Source organism: Haematobia irritans, chromosome 5 (assembly GCF_050003625.1).
Source record: "Haematobia irritans isolate KBUSLIRL chromosome 5, ASM5000362v1, whole genome shotgun sequence".
NCBI classification, from domain to species: domain Eukaryota; kingdom Metazoa; phylum Arthropoda; class Insecta; order Diptera; family Muscidae; genus Haematobia; species Haematobia irritans.
The window spans coordinates 133,379,065-133,406,622 of NC_134401.1; the positions used below are offsets into that span (position 1 = coordinate 133,379,065).

General features: G+C 24.3%; 1 protein-coding gene across 1 annotated transcript; it reads right to left on the reverse strand.

Moving 5' to 3' along the window:
- Positions 1-6: 6 nt before the first annotated feature.
- Positions 7-27,558, reverse strand: LOC142241171 (antigen 5 like allergen Cul n 1-like). The gene is made up of 4 exons (XM_075312921.1): positions 27,114-27,558; positions 25,098-25,247; positions 468-715; positions 7-394 (listed from the first exon to the last, which is right to left on the reverse strand). Exons 1-4 carry the CDS (start codon positions 27,234-27,236, stop codon positions 142-144), a joined length of 774 nt encoding a protein of 257 aa, XP_075169036.1. The 5' UTR covers positions 27,237-27,558; the 3' UTR covers positions 7-141.

Below are 27,558 nucleotides of genomic sequence, written 5' to 3' on the forward strand. Positions count from 1 at the left end.
TCTCAATTTTTCCTATAAATTTAAATTATTATATTTTATTGATCTTATCTACAAAAAAGAATTTAACTAATTAAATTAACATTACAATATTTACATAACATAATATTAACATTAGAAATCATTAAACATATTGTCCAAATATCAATAATTTGGATCGAACACTTCATTGACTGAACACAAGGCAGGATATTGGGGATTGACACCGGTAATGCAACCACTACCAGGCGCCCCCACATTATATAGAGGGGCACCCAAGGCATATACCGAAGCATAATTGCAAACAACATGATAGACATTGACATGTAGGAAATCGGGACGAGTGTATTGTAAGATAGCACATCCGACACGAATATTACGATCCACAATGATTTCGGTAAAATGACCATAATGTTCACTGGAATATGAAAAAAAGGGAAATACATAAGAATTTTCGGATTTATATAGGAATTTGGGCTGCGTGTACTTACAAATGTGGGGCCACCCGAAATGCTTCCACATATGACCTATCTACCAATTGATGCTCTTTATCAAACCACAAATGTAGCGTCTGTTTAATCAAACTTGTTACATTTAGTGGTGTAGTTTTTAGACGCGAGACGGCACATAAATTTTGTCCACAATTTTTAAATCGATATGTATGATAGCAATCGTCGTGTTCCAATACACATGTCCGTACATTTAAATTGGCCAAATATTGCAGTTCATCATCCCACACCTGAAATTGGAAAAATTAAAGAAAATTTTTAAAATTAGTCAGAATTAATATATTTAAAATGATTTGGATAAAATTAAGGTACCTAGATATCAAATCAGAAGACCAGTTTACACAAAAACGTGGCTCGATACATAGCATATTCGGCAATATATTTGTGGATTTCTCATGCAAATTGGATAAAAAGTAAGTTATCCAGACACCAAAAAAAAGTCAAATCGAGAGATCGGTCCATATAGGGGTTTAAAACCTAGACCAATATAGCCTACCATCCAATTTAATAAACTTGCAGACAAAAAGAGGAATATGTGCCAAATTTCAAATTGATATCCTAATTTTGAAGGATACAGCGTGATTACAACAGACAGACAGATTGACATCCTTAGATCGTCTTAGATTTTTTATACACACCACTCTATGGTGGTGGCTAAAAAAAAAGGAATATTTCGTATAAATCGAATAATGGAAATTAATTTTGGTATTAAATAAACCCTCTTTCCCTATATATCCTCTAACATCCAGGTAAAAAAACATGCCCAGTTCCAAAATTTTGACAAAATTTCATCAGAAACGTTTGTCTTATTTTTATTTGTATAGAAAAATTTGTCAAAATTTTCTATAAAAATAAAATGTTGCTAAAATTTTCCACAAAAAAAAAAAAAATTCTAAAGAAATAAAATTTTGACAAGATTTCTATAGAAAATTTTATTTTATTTTTTGTGGCGACACTCGATTTTAAATTTCATTTTATAATTTGTTTTATATTTTATATAAAATTATTTCTTCACTTCTGTTTTACTTATTCAAATTATTTTAAATTAATTTTTTAAAATAAATAATTTTACATTTTGATAAATAGCGCGTTTTATTTGGACCATCTACATTTTATTTGTATAGAAAAATTTGTCAAAAATTTCAAATTTTGTCAAATTGTTAAAATTTTTATAGAAATAAAATTTTTGACAAAATCTTGTTAGAAATAAAATTTTGACAAAATTTTTAATAGAAATAAAATTTTGACAATATTCTCTATAGATATAAAATATTGACAAAATTTTCTATAGAAATAAAATTTTGCCAAATGTTCAATAGAGATAATATTTCGACAAAATTTTCTATAGAAATAAAAAATTTCTATAGAAAGAAAAATTTGTCAAAATTTTCAAATTTTGTCAAATTGTTAAAATTTTCTATAGAAATAAAATTTTGACAAAATCTTGTTAGAAATAAAATTTTTGACGAAATTTTCCATAGAAATAAAATTTTGACAAAACTTTTAATAGAAATAAAATTTTGACAATATTCTCTATAGATATAAAATATTGACAAAATTTTCTATAGAAATAAAATTTTGCCAAATGTTCAATAGAGATAATATTTTGACAAAATTTTCTATAGAAATAAAATTTGGACAAAATTTTCTATATAAATACAATTTTGACAACATTTTCTATAGAAATAAAATTTTGACAAAATTTTCTATAGAAATAAACTTTTGACAAAATTTTCAATAGAAATAAAATTCTGATAACATTTTATATAGAAATAAAATTTTGACAAAATTTTCTATAGAAATAAAATTTGGACAAAAATTTCTATAGATATTAAATTTTGACAACATTTTCTATAGGAATAAAATTTTAACAAAATCTTGTTAGAAATAAAATTTTTGACGAAATTTTCCATAAATATAAAATTTTGACAAAATTTTTAATAGAAATAAAATTTTGACAATATTCTCTATAGATATAAAATATTGACAAAATTTTCTATAGAAATAAAATTTTGCCAAATGTTCAATAGAGATAATATTTCGACAAAATTTTCTATAGAAATAAAAAATTTCTATAGAAAGAAAAATTTGTCAAAATTTTCAAATTTTGTCAAATTGTTAAAATTTTCTATAGAAATAAAATTTTGACAAAATCTTGTTAGAAATAAAATTTTTGACGAAATTTTCCATAGAAATAAAATTTTGACAAAACTTTTAATAGAAATAAAATTTTGACAATATTCTCTATAGATATAAAATATTGACAAAATTTTCTATAGAAATAAAATTTTGCCAAATGTTCAATAGAGATAATATTTTGACAAAATTTTCTATAGAAATAAAATTTGGACAAAATTTTCTATATAAATACAATTTTGACAACATTTTCTATAGAAATAAAATTTTGACAAAATTTTCTATAGAAATAAACTTTTGACAAAATTTTCAATAGAAATAAAATTCTGATAACATTTTATATAGAAATAAAATTTTGACAAAATTTTCTATAGAAATAAAATTTGGACAAAAATTTCTATAGATATTAAATTTTGACAACATTTTCTATAGGAATAAAATTTTAACAAAATCTTGTTAGAAATAAAATTTTTGACGAAATTTTCCATAAATATAAAATTTTGACAAAATTTTTAATAGAAATAAAATTTTGACAATATTCTCTATAGATATAAAATATTGACAAAATTTTCTATAGAAATAAAATTTTGCCAAATGTTCAATAGAGATAATATTTTGACAAAATTTTCTATAGAAATAAAAAATTTCTATAGAAAGAAAAATTTGTCAAAATTTTCATATTTTGTCAAATTGTTAAAATTTTCTATAGAAATAAAATTTTGACAAAATCTTGTTAGAAATAAAATTTTTGACGAAATTTTCCATAGAAATAAAATTTTGAGAAAATTTTTAATAGAAATACAATTTTGACAATATTTTCTATAGATATAAAATATTGACAAAATTTTCTATAGAAATAAAATTTTGCCAAATGTTCGATAGAGATAATATTTTGACAAAATTTTCTATAGAAATAAAATTTGGACAAAATTTTCTATATAAATACAATTTTGACAACATTTTCTATAGAAATAAAATTTTGACAAAATTTTCTATAGAAATAAACTTTTGACAAAATTTTCAATAGAAATAAAATTCTGATAACATTTTCTATAGAAATAAAATTTTGACAAAATTTTCTATAGAAATAAAATTTGGACAAAAATTTCTATAGATATAAAATTTTGACAACATTTGCTATAGGAATAAAATTTTAACAAAATCTTGTTAGAAATAAAATTTTTGACGAAATTTTCCATAAATATAAAATTTTGACAAAATTTTTAATAGAAATAAAATTTTGACAATATTCTCTATAGATATAAAATATTGACAAAATTTTCTATAGAAATAAAATTTTGACAAAATGTTCTATAGAGATAATATTTTGTCAAAATTTTCTATAGAAATAAAATTTGGACAAAATTTTCTATAGAAATAAAATTTTTACAACATTTTCTAAAGGAATAAAATTTTGACAAAATTTTCTTTAGAAATAAAATTTTGACAAAATTTTCTATAGAAATAAATTTTTGACAAAATTTTCTATTGAAATAAAATTTTGAAAAAATTTCCTATAGAAATAAAATTTTGACAAGATTTTCTATAGAAATAACATTTTTACAAAATTTTCTATAGAAATAAAATTTTGCAAAAATTTTCTATAGAAATAAAATTTTGACAAAATTTTCTTAGAAACAAAATGTTGGCAAAATTTTCTATAGAAATAAAATTTTGACAAATTTTCGATAGAAATAAACTTTGGACAAAATTTTCTATAGAAATAAAATTTTGAAAAAATTTTCTATAGAAATAAAATTTTGTCAACATTTTCTATAGAAATAAAATTTTGACAAAGTTTTCCATAGAAATAAAATTTGGACAAAATTTTCTATATGAATAAAATTTTTACAAAATTTTCTATAGAAATAAAATTTTGAAAAAATTTTATATAGAAATAAAATTTTGACAACATTTTCCATAGGAATAATATTTTGACAAAATTTTCTATAGAAATAAAATTTTGACAAAATTTTTAATAGAAATAAAATTTTGACAATATTCTCTATAGATATTAAATGTTGGCAAAATTTTCTATAGAAATAAAATTTTGACGAAATTTTCTATAGAAATAAAATTTCGAAAAAAATGGAAATAAAATTTCGAAAAAAATGGAAATAAAATTTTGACAAAATTTTCTATAGAAATAAAGTTTTGACAAGATTTTCTATAGAAATAAATTTTTGATAAAAATTTGTATAGACATAAAATGTTGGCAAAATTTTGTATAGAAATAAAATGTTGACAAAATTTTCTAAAGGAATAAAATTTTGACAAAATTTTCTTTAGAAATAAAATTTTGACAAAATTTTCTATAGAAATAAATTTTTGACAAAATTTTCTATTGAAATAAAATTTTGAAAAAATTTCCTATAGAAATAAAATTTTGACATGATTTTCTATAGAAATAACATTTTTACAAAATTTTCTATAGAAATAAAATTTTGCAAAAATTTTCTATAGAAATAAAATTTTGACAAAATTTTCTTAGAAACAAAATGTTGGCAAAATTTTCTATAGAAATAAAATTTTGACAAAATTTTCGATAGAAATAAACTTTGGACAAAATTTTCTATAGAAATAAAATTTTGAAAAAATTTTCTATAGAAATAAAATTTTGTCAACATTTTCTATAGAAATAAAATTTTGACAAAGTTTTCCATAGAAATAAAATTTGGACAAAATTTTCTATATGAATAAAATTTTTACAAAATTTTCTATAGAAATAAAATTTTGACAACATTTTCCATAGGAATAATATTTTGACAAAATTTTCTATAGAAATAAAATTTTGACAAAATTTTTAATAGAAATAAAATTTTGACAATATTCTCTATAGATATTAAATATTGACAAAATTTTCTATAGAAATAAAATTTAAAAAAACTTCTATAGAAATAAAATTTTGACAAAATTTTCTATAGAAATAAAATTTGGACAAAATTTTCTATAGAAATAAAATTTTGACAAAATTTTCTATAGAAATAAAATTTTGACTAAATTTTCTATAGAAATAAAGTTTTGAAAAAAATTTCTATAGAAATAAAATTTTGACGAAATTTTCTATAGAAATAAAATTTTGACAAAATTTTCTATAGAAATAAAATTTTGACAAAATTTTCTATAGAAAAAAAATTTTGACAAAATTTTCTTAGAAACGAAATGTTGGCAAAATTTTCTATAGAAATAAAATTTTGACGAAATTTTCTATAGAAATAAAATTTCAAAAAAATGGAAATAAAATTTCGAAAAAAATGGAAATAAAATTTTGACAAAATTTTCTATAGAAATAAAGTTTTGACAAGATTTTCTATAGAAATAAATTTTTGATAAAAATTTGTATAGACATAAAATGTTGGCAAAATTTTGTATAGAAATAAAATGTTGACAAAATTTTCTATAGAAATAAAATATCGACAAAATTTTCTAAAGAAATAAAATTTTGACAAAATAGTTTTTTTGTTTGGTACTTTTTTTGGTGAGATTTTCTCCAAACGGTGGTAGATTACTTTTGGCTCGAGTGGCAACCGTATTACCAACCCATCGAATTATTACAAATTTAGATTTAAATTTTTACTAATATCAAATATAATATATAGCTGTGAAGACAATGCATTTTAAATTTAACTGTGGCTTTTATTTAGACCTCCTAATATACAGGTAGTGGATTTTAAACTTGTTATCCCAATTTTTCATTTTTAATGAAAATCAAAGGTTTACATCAATCTTACTATGTGCTGGTATTTAAATCAACTCCTCCCATCCCATTGTGCAATAATAGAATTTACTGCGAACATAAATTAAGAATGCCTCCCATCGTAGAAATCATCGCATTGATTATTGTTTATTACAACTTAATTGCGCAATTTATGTATGTTTGCTAAAAACTCTGTCCACCAGCCAGGTAATGGCTAATTGTTTATATCGCCAAAGCGGGCAAAAAATTCACATCATAGTTCACATTCACAAACCATTTGTGATGGCGGAAAGATATACGAACTGCTGTCGAAGCATCGTGTTAAATCTATCATCGGAAATAATATACTCGTCGTTGTCAAAGATACCCATATCCCATATGGTGACAGTGATTAGTCGTTTAGCAGTTAATTAGCATACCTGTATTAAAATATCCGTTGTGAAGATTCAACAGATGAAGATTCTCCTTATATTTTGTCCAATAAGTTTTGTTATTACTTTATTCCATTCTTCTACACTTGCAGCTCTTGCAATTTGATAAATTGTGAGATTTGCGCGCATGAGTAACATTACCCGCATATCGTTACAGACTTCGATGCTTTGTTCTAGTATTGATTAATGTAACCACACCATCTACGACAAAACTGGGTGGAACAATGTAAATTATGGATATTTTGAGATTTGTTGAAGTTAACCTTGGATGGATGGCAACTGCTTAATTTGCACAGCTTCAGTTATGTAAGATAAAATATTAGACAACTTTCTTTCGTATTAATTTATAATGAATTTTAAATCCGTATTTACTGGGAGTTAAGTACTTGTAGTGCTTTAAGGGCAAAAAGTTTATTCTTTGAGGACCTATATTATTATACATATAAATAGAATCCTATACGGAAGATAAGTCAAATTTTTGTTATCTTCAAAATTGAATAATCGAATTTTCATAATGACATAAGTCGACAAATCAAACTCCAGTGAAAATTCGAATTTGTATTGAGAACTTACCAAAAATGAAATTCGCAACTTAAAAATCAAAATCAATCAAATTTACAAATATAAAAAAAAATTAAATAATAGAAAAAAACACCTTTCAGAAATTTGGAAAGTGACGGAATTTTAGGGCGTTCCGTCTTTTTCTATTTTTTATGAGACAAAACAGCGAACAAATCAACTTTTTAGAAAAATTTAAACTTAGAGGAAGTTAAAAATTTGAATTTTCGATTTTTTAAAATATTCGAAATGTTGACATTAAAAAAAACATAAAATTTTGACAAAATTTTCTATAGCAATAGAATTATGACAAAATTTTCTTAAAAAATTTTTCTATATACATGTAATTTTGACAAAATTTTCTATTGAAATAAAATGTTGACAAAATTTTCTATAAAAATAAAATTTTGTCAAACGTTTCTTTAGAAATAAAATTTTGAGAATTTTTTTTAAAAAATTAAAATTTTGACAAAATTTCCTTAGCAATAGAACTTTGACAAAATCTCCCATAGAAATGAAATTTTGACAAAATTTCCCATAGAAATGAAATTTTGACAAAATTTCCCATAGAAATGAAATTTTGACAAAATTTCCTATAGAAATAAAATCTTGACAAGATTTTCTATAGAAATAAAATCTTGACAAAATTTTCTATAGAAATAAAATTTTGACAAAATTTTCTATAGAAATAAAATTTTGACAAAATTGTCTTTAGAAAGAAAATTTTGACAAAATTTTCTATAGAAATAAAATTTGGACTAAATTTTCTTTAGAAATAAAATTTTGAGAAATTTTTCTATAGAAATAAAATTTTGACAAAATTTTCTAGAAATAACATTTTGACAAAATTTTCTATAGAAATAAAATGTTGACAAAATTTTCCATAGAAAGAAAATTTTGACAAAATTTTCTATAGAAATAAAATTTTGACAACATTTTCTAGAGAAATAAAACTTTGAAAAATTGTCTTTAGAAATAAACATTTGACAAAATTTTATTAGCAATATAATTTTGAGAAAATTTCCTATAGAAACAACATTTTGACAAAACTTTATTAAAAATAAAAGAGAGAAAATTTTCTGTAAAATTAAATTTTGTGAAAATTTTCTATAAAAAAAAATTGACAAAATTATAGAAATGCAATTTTGAAAACATTTCCTATAGAAATGAAATTTGGACAAAATTTCCTATAAAAATGAAATTTTGACAAAAGTTCCTATAGAAATGACATTTTGACAAAATTTCTTATAGAAATTAAATTTTGACAAATTTTTCTATAGAAATAAAATTTTGACAAAATTTTCTAGAAATAACATTTTGACAAAATTTTCTATAGAATTAAAATGTTGACAAAATTTTCCATAGAAAGAAAATTTTGACAAAATTTCCTATAGAAATGACATTTTGACAAAATTTCTTATAGAAATAAAATTTTGACAAATTTTTCTATAGAAATAAAATTTTCTAGAAATAACATTTTGACAAAATTTTCTATAGAAATAAAATGTTGACAACATTTTCTAGAGAAATAAAACTATGAAAAAATTGTCTTAGAAATAAAAAGTTGACAAAATTTTATAAGCAATAAAATTTTGAGAAAATTTTGTATAGATATAAAATTTGATGAAATTTACTATAGAAACAACATTTTGACAAAACTTTTTTAAAAATAAAATTTTGAAAAAATTTTCTATAAAAATAAAATTGTGACAAAATTTTGTATAGAAATAAAATTTTGACAAAATTTTCTATAAAAATAAAATTTTGACGAATTAAAGTACGAGTTGCTTGACCACCCACCTTATTCTCCTGATTTAGCTCCCAGTGACTTTTACTTGTTCCCACATCTAAAAAAAATCCTTGCTGGCAAGCGTTTTACCTCAAATAGAAATGCAATTGCAGTTGTAAACCACTATTTTGAAGACCTTGAGGTAAACTATTTTAATCAAGGGATATAATTGATAGAAAATCGTTGGACTAAGTGTATTGAAGTTTCAGGAGATTATATTGAAAAACAAAAATATTTTTGAAAAACTAACTATTCTCTTTCATTGATAGGCTAAGAAGTTTCCGAACCGCCCTCGTAAATATAATTTTGACAAAATTTTCTATAGAAATAAAATGTTGACAAAATTTTCTACATAAAATAAAATTTTGTCAAAATTTTCTTTAGAAATAAAGTTTTGAGAAATTTTTCTATAGAATTAAAATTTTGACAAAATTTCCTTAGCAATAGAATTTTGACAAAATTTTCTATAAAAATAAAATTTTGAGAGAATTTTCCTATAGAAATGAAATTTTGACAAAATTTCCGATAGAAATGAAATTTTGAAAAAATTTCTTATAGAAATAAAATTTTGACAAATTTTTCTATAGAAATAAAATTTTGACAAAATTTTCTACAGAAATAAAATTTTGAAAAATTTTCTATAGAAATAAAATTTTGAAAAATTTTCTATAGAAATAAAATTTTGACAAAATTTTCTATAGAAATAAAATTTTGACAAAATTTTCTATAGAAATAAAATTTTGACAAAATTTTCTAGAGAAATAAAATTTTGACAACATTTTCTAGAGAAATAAAACTTTGAAAAAATTGTCTTATAAATAAAAATTTTACAAAATTTTATAAGCAATAAAATTTTGAGAAAATTTTCTATAGATATAAAATTTGAGAAAATTTTCTATAGAAATAACATTTTGACAAAACTTTTTTAAAAATAAAATTTTGAGAAAATTTTCTATAAAAATAAAATTGTGATAAAATTTTGTATAGAAATAAAATTTTGACAAAATTTTCTATAAAAATAAAATTTTGACAAAATTTTCTTTAGAAACAAAATTTTGAAAAAATTTTCTATAGAAATAGAATTTCGACAAAATTTTCTACAGAAGTAAAATTTTGACAACATTTTTTATAGAAATAAAATGTTGATAAAATTTTCTTTAGAAAAAATTTTTGGACACAATTTTCTTAGCAATAAAATTTTGACAAAATTTTCTATACGGATAGAATTTTGACAATATTTTCTTAGCAATAAAATTTTGACAAACATTTCTGTCGAAAAAAAATTTTACAAAGTTTTTTTAATAATGTTAACAAAATTAATTAAATTAATGTTGACAAAATTTTCTATGGAAATAAAACTTTTGCAAAATTTTCTATAAAAATAAAATGTTGACAAAATTTTCTACAGATCATTGTAGAGTTTTAGTGCTCTTTACTACTTTCCTATATCCAATAAAAACTTCACTTAAACCAAAAACTTAAAATATATTTTTATAAGTCAGTCAAATGGACTTGAACCCCAAAGCTGAGAGTAAATTTTTGCCCGATATTTTAACACAGGATTTTTTTTGGCACAACAAAAAATTTTCCGTACGCATTTATCCTAGAGGTAGAGTTTATATCGCTTTTTGGTTTGTTATAGCACCAATGTAGATCGATATACCGATTAGAATTCTTGGCTGTACACAGTAATTTTTATCCGATTTAACTGGGACTGAAATTTAAAGGAATTTTAATTCCACAAATTGGTGTACCGAATATGGTATGCTTCTGTGCAAGTTTTGGTATAATCTACGTAAAGACCCATCTACCGATTTGACTTCTTGAGCTTGTCTCATCAATTTATTTCAGAACTCGAAATGAATATTTTGATCAAGCCTTTTTCCGAGTTATTTTTGAGGAATATCCTACATGCACAGATCTTCCAGTCTCATATTGGTTGATCTTATTTCGAGCCACAGATTTTTAAAGATTTCTGAGTAGTTCGATTATCATTTGCTCCTTGCTAGTTACAAACATATACCCTAAAATATAATCAATAGTAGCGCTAAAGCCTAAACAAATGAATAAAGCAAATGAAATTTATTTTGTAACTCATTGAGACGCAGTAACGGAAATTCCGGATTTTTTGTGAATGAAAACCGCAATTGGTTGGACGTTTTTATATAAAACAGGTAAATATATACGCCTGCAGTTGTTAAAGTAATTATGTTATTGTGTTCTTATTTTAATCGATACCACCCGATAATGTTATTGTATCATCATCGAGTGACCAAAAAATTTGCATTTGAATATTGTATTGAGGGTTTTTGTTAATGTTATGAAATTCAAAACAAAATATATATATATACAGAAATGAATTCTCCATTATTTAGTTAGCAAAAAAAAAAATCTATAAATAACCACACTTTTTTTATTTATTTTTATGACAATTAATTATACAAGCCTAAATTATTTTTTTGGTTCAATATAACTGCCATAATTACTTTCTTTAACCCCATTAAATATTTGAATCACATGGTTGTTTCTTATATAAGAATTTGATATTCGTAACTGATTGATCATGTTTGCTTTGCTTATATAAAAAACAAACAAGTTTAATGAAAAATTAATATGTAATAAAAAATTATATAATAATTGTCATGCATAATTAAATAATTATTTTGGTTTAAACCAGGTAACCTCCCTAAGCTCCCTAAGCTCCCTTGTGTACATAAACTAAATTAATGAATATTATTAATTATATTGAAATTAAATTTAATTGATGTGGCGATTAAAATATTTTTTTGCCATTCATTTCTGTGTTTTTATACCCTCCACCATAGGATGGGGGTATATTAACTTTGTCATTCCGTTTGTAACACATCGAAATATTGCTCTAAGACCCCATAAAGTATATATATTCTGGGTCGTGGTGAAATTCTGAGTCGATCTAAGCATGTCCGTCCGTCCGTCTGTCCGTCTGTCCGGCTGTCCGTCCGTCTGTGGAAATCACGCTAACTTCCGAACGAAACTAGCTATCGACTTGAAACTTGGCACAAGTAGTTGTTATTGATGTAGGTCGGATGGTATTGAAAATGGGCCATATCGGCCCACGTTTACGTATAGCCCCCATATAAACCGATCCCCAAATTTGGCTTGCGGAGCCTTCCGGAGCAGCAAAATTCATCCGATCCGGTTGAAATTTGGTACGTGGTCTAAGTATACGGTCTCTAACAACCATGCCAAAATTGGTCCATATCGGTCCATAATTATATATAGCCCCCATATAAACCGATCCCCAGATTTGACCTCCGGAGCCTCTTGGAGGGGCAAAATTCATCCGATCCGGTTGAAATTTGGTACCTGATGTTAGTATACGGTCTCTAACAACCATGCAAAAATTGGTCCATATCGGTCCATAAATATATATAGCTCCCATATAAACCGATCCCCAGATTTGACCTCCGGAGCATCTTGGAGGAGCAAACTTCATCATACCCGATTGAAATTTGGTACGTGGTGTTAGTATATGGTCTCTATCAACCATGCAAAAACTGGTCCATATCGGTCCATAATAATATATAGCTCCCATATAAACCGATATATGGTCTCTAACAACCATGCAAAAATTGGTCCATATCGGTCCATAATTATATATAGCTCCCATATAAACCGATCCCCAGATTTGACCTCCGGAGCCTCTTGGAGGAGCAAAAGTCATCCGATGCGGTTGAAATTTGGTACATTTCGTTAGTATATGGCCTCTAACAGCCATGTAAAAATTGTCAAATTTTATTACTATAGAAAGTTTTGTCAAAATTTCATTTCAAAGTTTTGTAAAAAGTTTATTTCTATAGCAATGTTTGTCAACATTTTATTTCCATAGAAAATTTTGTCAAAATTTTATTTCTATAGAAAATTTTGTAAAAAATTTATTTCTGTAGAAAATTTTGTCAACATTTTATTTCTATAGACAATTTTGTCAACATTTTATTTCTATAGAACATTTTGTCCAGGGATCCGGAGCGGTCCATTTTTTTCGCTCCGCTCCGCTCCCGCTCCGGAGAAAAAAAAAACCGCTCCGCTCCGAGAAAAAAAAATCGCTCCGCTCCGCTCCTCTTCGAGAAAATTATAGTACAAACATTGTATTATTTGTTCAATTGAGTTTTATTTTATTTAGAAAAATCGGGCGGTACATATATGGGAGCTATAGCTAAATCTGAACCGATTTCGATGATTTTTTGCACATATAGTTAGTGCTATAGAAGATTACATTTCGCCAACTTTGAGTAAGATCGGTTGATAAATAAGGGTTTTATGACCTAATTTGACAAAATCGGGCTATACATATATATGGGACCTATATCTAAATCTGAACCGATTTCGATGAAATTTTCAGACTTAAAGGGTGATACAGAAGATTATTTTGTGCTAAATTTGACGACGATCGGTTAGTAAAAAAGTGCAACGTGACCCCATTCGTCGAAATCGGGCAATACATATATATGGGAGCTATATCTAAATTTGATCCGATTTCTTCCAAATTCAATAACGTTCGTCCTTGTGCCCAAAAAAACTCCCTGTACCAAATTTCATCAAAATCGGTTAATAATTGCGACCGAAATCCTGTGAACAACAAATACATGGACAGACGGACGGATGGACGGACGGACGCGAAGAGCTAGATCGACTCAGGAGGTGATTCTGAGTCGATCGGTATATATTTTATGGGGTCTAAAATCAATATTTCTTGTAGGCACATTTTTTGGCAGATCAAACTTATTATACCCTAACCACTATGTGGTTTAGGGTATAATGACTTTAAAACAATGTGCTGAAATATTTTATTAATTTTGAAGATTTTTTCAGAAATATTAAATCCATTTTGACTTCATTAAAACGAAATTTGCATTCATGTTAGGATACACATTTTTATGTCGAACCATTTAGCTATAAGGACAAACAGACTTCATTGAAAAGTTTAGAGACTTTTAGACAAGGAAAAACTTTTTTTTCAGAGAAATACGTCTTCTATTCTAAGCAAAATTCATATTCGTGTTTTAAGCATGTGAAATATTTGGCCTCCCGACAATATTCTTTGCGGTGCACCATCTACTATTTAATATGTGATAGAAACCAAATTTATGAAAATGGACCAAAATGGACCAAATTCTGATTGGTCTGACCATCGGACCAAATTTAAAAATTAGAAATCTTTTGGACCAATTTTGGTCCGATCGGACCAAAACGGCAACGCTGATTGGAATTGAAAGTCTATACACAGAGTAGAAGTAACTACTCTCCGAAAGTTTTTTTTTTGTTTTGCAACAGACGTAGAGAAGAGGTTTTGTTATATTTGTAATGTGTGTGTGTATGTTTATGTTTGCAACAACCTCCATCGACATCAGTCCGTGGTATACCTACGAATATTTTTACTCAGATCTAGTGTTACCTAATTTCGCTTTTTCCCCTTTATTGTATAATAAATGTATATGCGCACATTTTTCAACCAAAATTGAAACTATCCATAATTTTAATTAAATTTTCGAGAACTAATATCAGAGAATGCTAGGATATAGTACAATAGTAAAGCAAATGTGAATGAAAAAAAGCATGCCCGGTTCCAAAGATCTTGTCTTTACTTTAACAGTTTGGGTATTAATTCCGAGCCAAAGAAGCAAGTAAGGATACTTTACAGACGTAATTCTCTTCTAAATTTGGGGGTTATGTACTTGCTTCTAGGAAGCAAATGTTAATTTTTCATTTTTTAGATTTTTTTTCGTCAGTTGTTATGAAAATCCTTTAAAAACGAGTTAATGAGTTATTTTTTTTCCATATTAAGACTCGACTTCCAGTAGAAATTATGCTATGTTTCAAGTATAAAATAAAGTGTTGAAAAACATGTCTTATTTTTTAACGATTTTTTGCTTTGTAGGCAAGATGCAAAAAGGAAACAAATTGAAAGACAATTTTATTAATTTTAAAGAATTTTTCTTAATTATTAAAGTCACGTTGACCTTACCTCAAAAATTTTATCTTTCATGTTATGATACACATATTTAAGTAAAATCACTTAATTATAAGGACATTACAACTTCATTCAAAAGTTTATTGCCTTTTGGACAAGAAAAAAACTTTATTTTAGAGAAATGCGTCTTCCATGTTAAGCAAATTTGCATTCTTATTCTAAGGACATGGAATCTTTGACTTCACGACAATATTTTTTTCAGTGTAGAAAACTAAAAAATTAAATATAAATAAGATCGTTTAATTGCATTTATTTGACGTTCATTACAAACATCTTTGTAGTAATACGGGATGAAATTGATCGAAAGTACTGTTGTTGCTTTTACAACACATACTAGAACATTTTACTTCCATAGAAAATTTTGTCAACATTTTATTTCTATAGAAAATTTTGTCAAGTTTTTATTTCTATAGAAAATTTTGTCAAAATTTTATTTCTATAGAAAATTTTGTCAAACTGAATTATATACGTATTTAATCGGCCTTTTTTTTGTTTAATATATACCCCTTATGGACTAACTTACAATTTAGAAGACAGTGTTAAAAAGTTTTACGATACCTTGCCATCGGCAAGTGTTATCGCAACCCAAGTAATTGGATTGTGGATGACATCCTTTAGTAGAAGTTCCTACGCAATCCATGGTGGAGGGTACATAAGATTCGGCCTGGCCGAACTTACGGCCGTATATACTTGTTTTTTACTTAATATATTAAAAAATCGCTAGGGAAAAATGTAAAATAATTAATACCAAAAAAGCCAATAATTTTGATAAAACTTGTTTCATTAGTTTTTTTAGTTTTAATAAAATTTGTGTTAATAATTTTTTTAAATTTCTAAACCGCTCGTCTGATAGCTGACATATTTATGCCAGTGACAGTCCATTTTATTTGTTACAAGTTTACAAACCTATTTTCAGCTATTGCATTCAGAAATAAATTTATTCGTGAACAAGAATTCAAGCGTGGTAGCGTGATTGCATTATATGTGGCTAGAAAACCACAATGTGAATACCATAAATCGTTTGTTTCTCTAACATCCACGCTTGCCACAATTGGTAAAATTTTACCAAAAATGGTCTATTGTTTGGTAGATTGCACAGTGGGTCAAATGACAGGTTATTGACGCATTAAATCAACGGAAACACCCAGAGCTCTGAAATTTTGTACATATACCACTGGGGATTAGAATAAAGTCTGATTTGGACCGTTCCGCTTACTGTCACGCCCACTTTAATATGAAGGCCTATTTTAACCCAAAGGAAGCGCTTAGAGCTCTAAAATTTTGTACATGTACCACTGGGGATGAGAATAAAGTATGATCAACATTTCGGACCGAACCGGCCACTGCCACGCCCACTTTCTAATGGAGGATGTATCTCAACCCCTTTTATCATACACCAAATCAAATACTTCAATATGTAGTAACATTGGAAACTGAAAATCTAGATTAGAACTGATGCTGAGTGTATATGATTTCAGCAATTTTAGTTTAATTCAATCTCTTACACTCTCACTTTAGCTAAAAGTTTTAAATACCATTATTTCTGCAACACTATGTTGAAATGGGAACATATTCGTTAAAAAGTGCTCAGATACCGTTTTTGCGTTCCCAGTCCAAAAATAACATTTTGTTCTTGAAACATGTTTGAAGTGATCATATTCACCTAGAAAAAAGGGGCTCTAATGCCAACTGAACTTTATTTTAGTTCATCAAGATTAGTTAATTTTAGTTAAAATTTTCACAATATGAATAAATGTTCCTTATATGAATAATTTTTTGCTAACTTTAATGACGTGAAATAAACAATTTTACTAAAAAATATAATAGTTCAAATTTTTTCTAAAATGGCAGAAGCTCGCTTAAATTGAGTTCATAAGTCCCTCAAATGAGTAAATTTTACTAAAATTGTACCTGTCTTGAACTTCGTACAGTGCCAAAGACATTTTAATAATTTTTAAATCCAATTTTTTCTCTCAACATACGAAATTTTCTTAAACAACAGAAAAAAAATTCATTATATTTAAAAAATTTTGTCAAAATTTTATTTGTATAAACAAATTTTGTCAAAATTTTATTTCTATAAAAAAATGTTGTCAAAATTATATTTCTATAAACAATTTTGTCAAAATTGTATTTCTATTGACAACTTAGTTAAAATTTTATTTCTGGTAGAATTCTTGATGATTTCACAAATTTTTAATAGAAATAACATTTTGACAAGCTTTCCAATAGAAATAAAATTTTGAAAATTTTGTAAAAATTTTACTTCTAAATTTGTCAAAATTTTATTTCTATTGGAAAGCTTGTCAAAATTTTATTCCTATTACAAATTTGTGAAATCTGTCAAAACATCAAGAATTCTACCAGAAATAAAATTTAAACTAAGTTGTCAATAGAAATACAATTTTGACTAAATTGTTTATAGAAATATAATTTTGACAACATTTTTTTATAGAAATAAAATTTTGACAAAATTTGTTTATACAAATAAAATTTTGACTAAATTGTCTATAGAAATAAAATTTTTACTAAATTGTCTTAATTTTATTTTTTTTTACAAAACTTTCTACAGAAATAAAATTTTGACAAAATTTTCTATAGAAATAAAATTTTGACAAAATTTTCTATAGAAATAAAATTTTAACAAAATTTTCTATAAAAATAAAATTTAGACAAAATTTTCTATAGAAATAAAATTTTGACAAAATTTTCTATAGAAATAAAATTTTTACAAAATTTTCTATATTAATAATGTGTTTAAAAAGATTTTTGTTTGGTAGTGCTTTGGTAAAATTTTCTCCAAATAAAATTTTGTCAACATTTTGTATAGACATAAAAAAATTGACAAAATGTTCTGTAGACATAAAAGAATTGTCTTTAGAAATAAAATGTTGACAAAATTTTCGATGGAAATAAAATTTTTGACAAAATGTACTATATAAATGAAATTTTGACATAATTTTCTCCAGAAAGAAGATTTTGACATTAATTTCTACAGAAATACAATTTTGGCAACATTTTCTATAGAAATACAATTTGGACAAAATTCTCCTTAGAAATAAAATTTTAACAAAATTTTCTATAGAAATTAAGTTTTGACAAAATTTTCCAAGAATTGTTTTTTATATAGAAATAAACTTTTGACAAAATTGTCTTTAGAAAGAAAATTTTGACAAAATGTTCTATAGAAATAAAATTTTGACAAAAAATTCTATAGAAATCAAATGTGGACTAAATTTTCTATAGAAATAAAATATTCACAAAATTTTCTATATAAATTGACTAAATTTTCTATAGAAGTAAAATATTCACAAAATTTTCTATAGAAATAATATTTTGACAAAATTTTCTGTAGAAATAATATAGTGACAAAATTTTCTATGGAAATAAAATTTTTCTCGAAATTTTCCATAGAAATAAAATTTTGACAAAATTTTTAATAGCAATAAAATTTTGACAATATTTTCTATAGGAATTATATTTTGGCAAAATTTTCTATAAAAAAAAATTGACAACATTTGCTATAGAAATAAAATTTTGACATAATTTTCTCCAGAAATAAAATTTTGACAAAATTTTCTATAGAAATAAAATTTTGACAAAATTTTCTATAGAAATAAAATTTTGACAAAATTTTCTATAGAAATAAAATTTTGACAAAATTTTCTATAGAAATAAAATTTTGACAAAATTTTCTATAGAAATAAAATTTTAACAAAATTTTCTATAGAAATAAAATTTAGACAAAATTTTCTATAGAAATAAAATTTTGACAAAATTTTCTATAGAAATAAAATTTAGACAAAATTTTCTATATTAATAATGTGTTTAAAAAGATTTTTTGTTTGGTAGTGCTTTGGTAAAATTTTCTCCAAATAAAATTTTGTCAACATTTTGTATAGACATAAAAAAATTGACAAAATGTTCTGTAGAAATAAAAGAATTGTCTTTAGAAATAAAATTTTCACAAAATTTTCGATGGAAATAAAATTTTTGACAAAATGTACTATATAAATGAAATTTTGACATAATTTTCTCCAGAAAGAAGATTTTGACATTAATTTCTACAGAAATACAATTTTGGCAACATTTTCTATAGAAATACAATTTGGACAAAATTCTCCTTAGAAATAAAATTTTAACAAAATTTTCTATAGAAATTAAGTTTTGACAAAATTTTCCAAGAATTGTTTTTTATATAGAAATAAACTTTTGACAAAATTGTCTTTAGAAAGAAAATTTTGACAAAATGTTCTATAGAAATAAAATTTTGACAAAAAATTCTATAGAAATCAAATGTGGACTAAATTTTCTATAGAAATAAAATATTCACAAAATTTTCTATACAAAATTGACTAAATTTTCTATAGAAGTAAAATATTCACAAAATTTTCTATAGAAATAATATTTTGACAAAATTTTCTGTAGAAATAATATAGTGACAAAATTTTCTGGAAATAAAATTTTTCTCGAAATTTTCCATAGAAATAAAATTTTGACAAAATTTTTAATAGCAATAAAATTTTGACAATATTTTCTATAGGAATTATATTTTGGCAAAATTTTCTATAAAAAAAAATTGACAACATTTGCTATAGAAATAAAATTTTGACAAAATTTTCTATAGAAATAAAATTTTGACAAAATTTCCCATAGAAATAAAGTTTCGATAAAATTTTCTATAGAAATAAAATGTTGACAAAATTTTCTATAGAAATTAAATGTTGACAAAATTTTCTATTGAAATAAAATTTTGAAAAATTTTCTATAGAAATAAAATTTTGAAAAAATTTTCTATGGAAATAAAATTTTGACAAAATTTTCTATAGAAATAAAATTTTGACAAAATTTTCTATAGAAATAAAATTTTTACAAAATTTTCTATAGAAATAAAATTTTAACAAAATTTTCTATAGAAATAAAAAGTTGACAAATTTGTCTTTAGAAATAAAATTTTGACAAAATTTTCTATGGAAATAAAATTTTGACAAAATTTTTTATGGAAATAAAATTTTGACAAAATTTTCTATGGAAATAAAATTTTGGCAAAATTTTCTATATTAATAATGTTTTTAAAAATATTTTTTGTTTGGTAGCGCTTTGGTAAAATTTTCTCCAAATTTTGGTAGATTGTTTTGGGTCTATCGTTACACAATATATTAGAAATATTTCTTTCATTTGGTCCAAAATTGTATTTCTTCTCAAAGGCATAACATCAAACAAAATAGTTGGTGATATTAGAGGGATAGAATATACAAAAGTCTTATTTTGTTTCCTGAAAATCCTTTGGCGAACATTTTAAAAGCTAAACATTTTTCCAAGACTAAACCATGAATTACAAAAATATGTTATAATATCAGATACATAATGCGGCTTTTGTCCTTATAATTAAGTGAGAAAAGTTCTTAAAAATTCATGAATTCGTCTTCAAAGTGGTTGTCTTTTTGCAAAAAAGTGTTCAAAAATATGACATAGTTTGAATTTCGAAATTGAAGGTTTCGTTAATTTGTTTTTAAAGGACAGAAAAAATTAATTTATTAAAATTTATCACCTAGTATCGAGTACTCCAAACTGTAAAAATGTATCTCTGCTCCAATTCTCCGCTTCTTTTTCTCGGAATCAATACCAAAATCATTAGTGTAAAGACAAAATTGTTGGGACCGGGAACCCAGATTATTTATACATACGAGTCTTGTAATCACTTTAGTACTTCAATAATTTTCCCTGTTCTTGCCAACTTTCGTATTGGGAATTATTGTTTAAATAATTGCCATTTACTCAAATTTTGTTTGTTTTTACTCCATTAATTGCAAGATCCTCTGCTATTCCACAACTATAAATAAATTAATATTCCCTTTGAAATCAATTTCAATTTCAGATTCTGATACCTGTTTCAAATTATGAAATTATGATGTCCATAAAAACCAGTTTTACAAATTTGTATAAAAATCCAATAATTCTCATTATATTATTAATATTGAACAATCAAATGATTGAATAAAAACCAACTTGTTATTAATCCCTTATGAATCTTTGGTAGAAACAATAGACACGCAAATATTGTGCCGAAACCATCGGTGAGAAATTCTAGCAATCATTTTTGCAATAATGACCCATAATAATCTCTTGTCTAATGATAGATAAACCCGATACTATCACCACCTTGTATATAATTTTCGTTTGTTATGTTATACTTTATACAAGAAATTTAAATTTCTTAAGATAACTGTCTTCTACGGCTATAGACAGTGGATCGTGAAGTAATCCATGGTATAAAAATTTGATTACTAACACTTTTAAATATTGAATTTTCAGGGACGAAAGCGGAAATTTGTAGCTTACATTTCCCTTTTGTCCAAATTCTCCCTATCTTCCATACTGCGTCAAAGACTCGTGTGAAAAAATTTTTTTTTGAGTTTTGGTTCTGAAATAAAGCTGTGACTAAATTTTTTATGAAATAAAGCTTTGTCAACAATTTGACAAAATATTTTATAGTAATATAATGTTGACAAAATTTTTTATAGTAATAAATTTTGACAAACTTTTCTATAGAAATAGAATATTGACAAATTTTTCCAAAGAAATAAAATTTTGACAAAGTTTTCCATAAAAATAAAAGTTTGACAAAAATTTCTATAAAAATAAAATTTTGACAAAATTTTCTATAGAAATAAAATTTTGACAAAATTTTCTATAGAAATAAAATTTAGACAAAATTTTCTATAGAAATAAAATTTTGACAAAAATTTTTATAGAAATAAAATATTGTGAAAATTTTCTATAGAAATAAAATGTTGAGAACATTTTCCATAGAAATCAAATTTTGAAAAAAAATGTCTATAAAAATAAAATTTTGACAACATTTTCTATAAAAATATTTTGATAAAATTTTCTATAGAAATAAAATAAAATTTTTTTTATAAAAATTAAAATGTTGACTAAATTGTCTATAGAAATACAATTTTGACTAAATTGTCTATAGAAACAAAATTTTGACAAAATTGTCTATAGAAACAAAATTTTGACAAAATTGTTTATAGAAATAAAATTTTGAAAAATTTTTCTATAGAAATAAAATTTTGACAAAATTTTCTATAGGAATAAATTTTAAACAAAATTTTCTATAGAAATTAAGTTTTGACAAAATTTTCCAAGAAATAAAATTTTGACAAAATTTTCTATAGAAATAAAACTTTAACAAAATTTTCTATAGAAATAAAATTTTTAAGAAAAATTTCTATAGAAATAAAATTTTGAAAAAAAAAAATTCTATAGAAATAAAATTTTGACAAAATTTTTGTCAACAATTTTTCCTAAAGAAATAAAATTTTGAAAAAATATTCTATGAAAGTAAAATTTTGACAAAATTAAAAAATAAAGTTTTGACAAAAGTTTCTCTAGAAATAAAAAATTTTTCAAGAAATAAAATTTTGACAAAATTTTCTATAGAAATAAAATATTGTGAAAATTTTCTATAGAAATAAAATGTTGAGAAAATTTTCCATAGAATGCAAATTTTGAAAAAAATTCTATAAAAATAAAATTTTGATAAAATTTTCTATAAAAATATTTTGATAAAATTTTCTATAGAAATAAAATGTTGATAAAATTTTTTATAGAAACAAAATGTTGACTAAATTGTCTATAGAAACAAAATTTTGACAAAATTGTCTATAGAAACAAAATTTTGACAAAATTGTTTATGGAAATAATATTTTGAAGAATTTTTCTATAGAAATAAAATTTTGACAAATTTTTCTATAGGAAAAAATTTTAAACAAAATTTTCTATAGAAATTAAGTTTTGACAAAATTTGCGAAGAAATAAAATTTTGACAAAATTTTCTATAGAAATAAAATTTTTTAGAAAATTTTCTATAGAAATAAAATTTAAAAAAAAAATTTCTATAGAAAAAAATTTGAAAAAATATTCTATAGAAGTAAAATTTTGACAAAATTAAAAAAATAAAGTTTTGACAAACTTTTCTTTAGAAATAAAAAAATTTCCAAGGAATAAAATTTTGACAAAATTTTCTATAGAAATACAATTTTAACAAAATTTTCTATAGAAATAAAATTTTTGAGAAAGTTTTCTATAGAAATAAAATTTTGACAAAATTAAAAAATAAAGTTTTGACAAAATTTTCTCTAGAAATAAAAAATTTTCCAAGAAATAAAATGTTGACAAAATTTTCTATATAAATAAAATTTTAACAAAATTTTTGAGAAAATTTTCTATAGAAGTAAAATTTTGACAAAATTGTTGTCAACAATTTTTTCTATAGAAATAAAATTTTGAAAAAATATTCTATAGAAGTAAAATTTTGACAAAATTAAAAAATAAAGTTTTGACAAAATTTTCTCTAGAAATACAATTTTAAATAAATTTCCTATAGAAATAAAATGTTAACAAAATTTCCTATAGAAATTAAATTTTGACAAAATTTTCCAAGATATAAACTTTGACAATTTTTTTTTAAATAAAATTTTGACAAAATTTTCTATGTCAATAAAATTTTACCAACATTTTCTATAGAAATAAAATTTTGAAAACATTTTCTAAAGGAATTAAATGTTTACTATAGAAATGACACTTTGACAAAATTTTTTATAGAAAAAAATTTTACATAATTTTCTATAGAAATACAAAAAAAAAATAAGATTGTTTGTTTTGTAGTTTTGTTGGCAAAAAATTCTCCAAATGTTGGTAGATTATTTATGGCTCGAGTGGAACCCGTGGTCAGAAGGCTTATGACAACGATAACATTTACCGATACAGTTTCTTGACTCTCTAATCTCCAAAATTTTCTAAAGAAATTAAATGTTTCCTATAGAAATTAAATTTTGACAAAATTTTTTATAGAAAAAAAGATTTTACAGAATTTTCTATAGAAATAAAATTTCCAAGAAATAAGATTGTTTGTTTTGTAGTTTTTTTTTTTTTTTTTGGTAAAAAATTTCTCCAAAGGTTGGTAGATTATTTATGGCTCGAGTGGAACCCGTGGTTTTATGACAATGATAACATTTACCGATACAGTTTCTTGACTCTCTAATCTCCAAAATTGTGTAAAGACATTAAATGTTTCCTATAGAAATGAAATTTTGACAAAAAATTTTTATAGACATAAATATTCTGAAAAAATAAGATTGTTTGTTTTGTAGTTTTTTTTTTGGTAAACATTTCTCCAAATGTTGGTAGATTATTTATGGCTCGAGTGGAAACCGTGGTCAGAACGCTAATGACAACGATTACATTGATACAGTTTCTTGGCTTTTATGAAAGTATGCTGTAATACCATTTTTATCTGCCTGCCATTTTTATCTCACATTGCCCCACTGTATTGTTCTTAATGATAGTTCCTTTCCTCATATACATATTTTTTCTAATTTTTGGGAATATACAAAAACTCATTCTCTGATTATTTTTAATCGCTATCACCTTTCAGTGGATAATATACTCAGATTTTTTATGATTTTTGTTTTGGCGGAAAGAAATGATTTTGACTTGCTGAAGTTTTGTTTTATAGTAGATAAATTTTGCTGCTGTTTTAATTTAACATTTCTATAAATATTTATATGCTGTTAATAGATGTCAGTCTGATATAAGAATTCACTATAAACATAGAGTTTGTTGAATGGCTAAGAACCAAATATTTTGAGTCTTTTAGGTTTTTTGCATAATTTTTTTATTTTTTTTTTGTATTTTTTATTATGTTTTAAATGATGGCCCATATTTTGATTTTATGCAGCATGTTTATAATCATTTTATATCTATTAAATATTTTTTTTAGCTGATAGCCTTTGTAGCTAATGCTATTTCTTCTCTTCTTTATACTTGCCTTATATTTATATAAGCTAAGTTAAATTTAATAAATAAATAAATATTTTTTATATTTATCTTGTTCTTTGCTTTATATGGTTTTTGCATGATTACTCAATCACGACACAGGAAAAAAGAAAAAAACGCAAAATGTTTGTATAATCACACTTACCATTGTGGCCATTCGTGTGGCTGGATAGTAGCCAGGTAATTGACCTGATGCTATCAAATTGCGTCGTTTGTTGTGCTCATCAACAAAAAGTTCACTGAAAGCATCTATATTGATGACTTTGGCATCTGGTTGACAGCGTGGAGCGAATGCCTAAGGTGGAAAAATTATTGAAGAAAAACTAATTAATACTCATACGCACTATAGTCTGTAAATAAGCAAATTGATATTGATTGCAATAAAGTGTTAAAATAATACAATTATAAAAAAATTATGAGGATGAGTAGTAATTCATGGTGGCAGATATATATTTCGATAAATTTCAAACAGAAGTAAAAACATAGACTATCTTTTTCCTAATTATAAATTTTTAACAATATAAATTGGATGTGGTGCAAACGTGGTTTAATGATTTAAGGATTAATTGTGTTTTTTTTTGCAAATACCTTAAAAAGAAAGTAAAAATTAAAATACAAATATTAATATTTTGTCGAAAAAATAGCAAATTTTATATTCAAAAATATCGCGAATATTTTTAAACGTTTCAGACAAGTGTTAGAATGTATTCAAAATCATTAAAATTCGTAAAAATATTATTTTTCGGTAAAATATCGCAGAATTTTTTAATTCACGTAAAAACCACTTAATTCGCATTACACCTTGAGAAGTGATGTCTAATCACTGCAAATGAAGGAAATTTAAATAGAGACTTTGAGGATTTGATTATTCCCTTTCTGATAATGTATTAAAATTGTGCGAGATCCGCAGTAAAGATCGATGCTCATATTTAATTCGTTGATCATTTAAGACTTTAAGTTTTAAAAATTTTCTATAGAATGGTCTAGTGATGGACTTTAAGACTTAAAGATTTAAATTTTTTTATAGAATGGTCTGGTGATAGAAATCCACCGTTATATCAGGTTTGGACCAACCGATCCCAGAGTCCTCCTAACTGGTTTAGTTTACGGTTTTTAATTTGTTTTTTTGTATTTGTTCATACCAATATGTTACGTATGTTTCATAAGTCTTTTGTTTTAAGAACCTCCACACCAATGCCAATTACTGAGTTTGTATTTAAAGTCTTTTATTTTTCATAATTACGCTGGGATAATACATATTAGTCCTCTCGTTTCTTACTTCATATCTTCTCTGTGCATTAGGATCAACGCAGTAGTGAGTTTGTTGCTTAAGTCTTTTGTTTTAGAATACTCATCACTTGTAAGACAATCAATGTTTTTATTCCTTCAAAATACTCAACACACTGAAATAATAAATACATATCCATCTTGGATATGTATTTAGTTCATAATTTATTTGTATATTGCAATGATGAGTTTGTGTCCTAAGTCTTTTGTTTAGATAACTCAATTCCTGTGGCGCAAGCATGTGGGCCACATAAATGAATAGTCGAAGCTTTAGATTGATTAGTAAAATTGATTATCGGAGTTATAGTTGGTAATCAACCCATATATTAGAATCATGCCAATGTTGCGTTTGCTTCTTAAGTCTTTTGTTTTATAATTGCATATAAGCAATGGTGAGTTCGTTTCTTAAGTCTTTTGTTTTAGAATACTCTACGCTTTTTGGATAATCAACGTTTTAAGTGTTTCAAAATACTCAGCACACTTCAAGAAAAAACATCTTTGGGATAATACATATTAATTAAACTTAGGCCTTAGTTCATTATTCTTTGTATATTACAATAGTGAGTTTGTTTCTTAAGTCTTTTGTTTTAGATAACTCAAATCCTGTACCATAAACACCTGGACTCCTTCAATGAATAGTCAAAGCTTTACATTGATTTGTTCAAATGATTACCGGGGTTGTAGTTGTAAATCAGCCCATATATTAAAGTTACACCAATGTTGTGGTTGTTCCTTAAGTCTTTTGTTTTATAACATATAATGCTATCACTGACTATTAATTCAATGTAAGTAAATGTTTTATTTTTTTTTTATAGCGAGTGCCTTAATAAAAACTGTCCATAATTTTAATAGATAATAATTGGGTAACACATACACCATAATTCTCGCAGGCTATATGACGAACATCTGTTGCTCCCCCACAAATTTCCGGATCACACCATGAAAGCTGGCTCCAGGCAAATGAGAGTATGTTCAATAAAATCACAACAACCAACATTTTTTTTATACAAATCACGACAAAATTTAATTTAAATATATTTATTTTAAATATTTTTAATTTATTATATATTATAAAATTAATTGAATACTGATTGCAAATATTTTTGTTTTTTTTTCTTTGATTTTATTATTTATTTATTTGTTAAAATTGCTTTGTAATATTCAAAGCCTTTCTGTTTTCAATCACTTCGTGTATTTCACTTCACCCAAATCAAATGATGAGCCTTTGGCTGGCTCTTATCTATCTATTCAGGAGGTGAGATGCACGCGCGCGATCGTTTACTCGCTAAGAGTTTGTTAGATATCAACGAGCCGTGAAT

What these genes read in the sequence shown, in the direction of transcription:
- LOC142241171 (XM_075312921.1), bottom strand. Translation starts at nt 27,236, where the DNA reads ATGTTGGTTGTTGTGATTTTATTGAACATACTCTCATTTGCCTGGAGC. An exon ending in TAGCCTGCGAGAATTATGGT is followed by an intron (nt 25,248 to 27,113) that starts GTATGTGTTACC and finishes TTTCCACCTTAG; the next exon opens with GCATTCGCTCCACGCTGTCA. An exon ending in CCACACGAATGGCCACAATG is followed by an intron (nt 716 to 25,097) that starts GTAAGTGTGATT and finishes TTCCAATTTCAG; the next exon opens with GTGTGGGATGATGAACTGCA.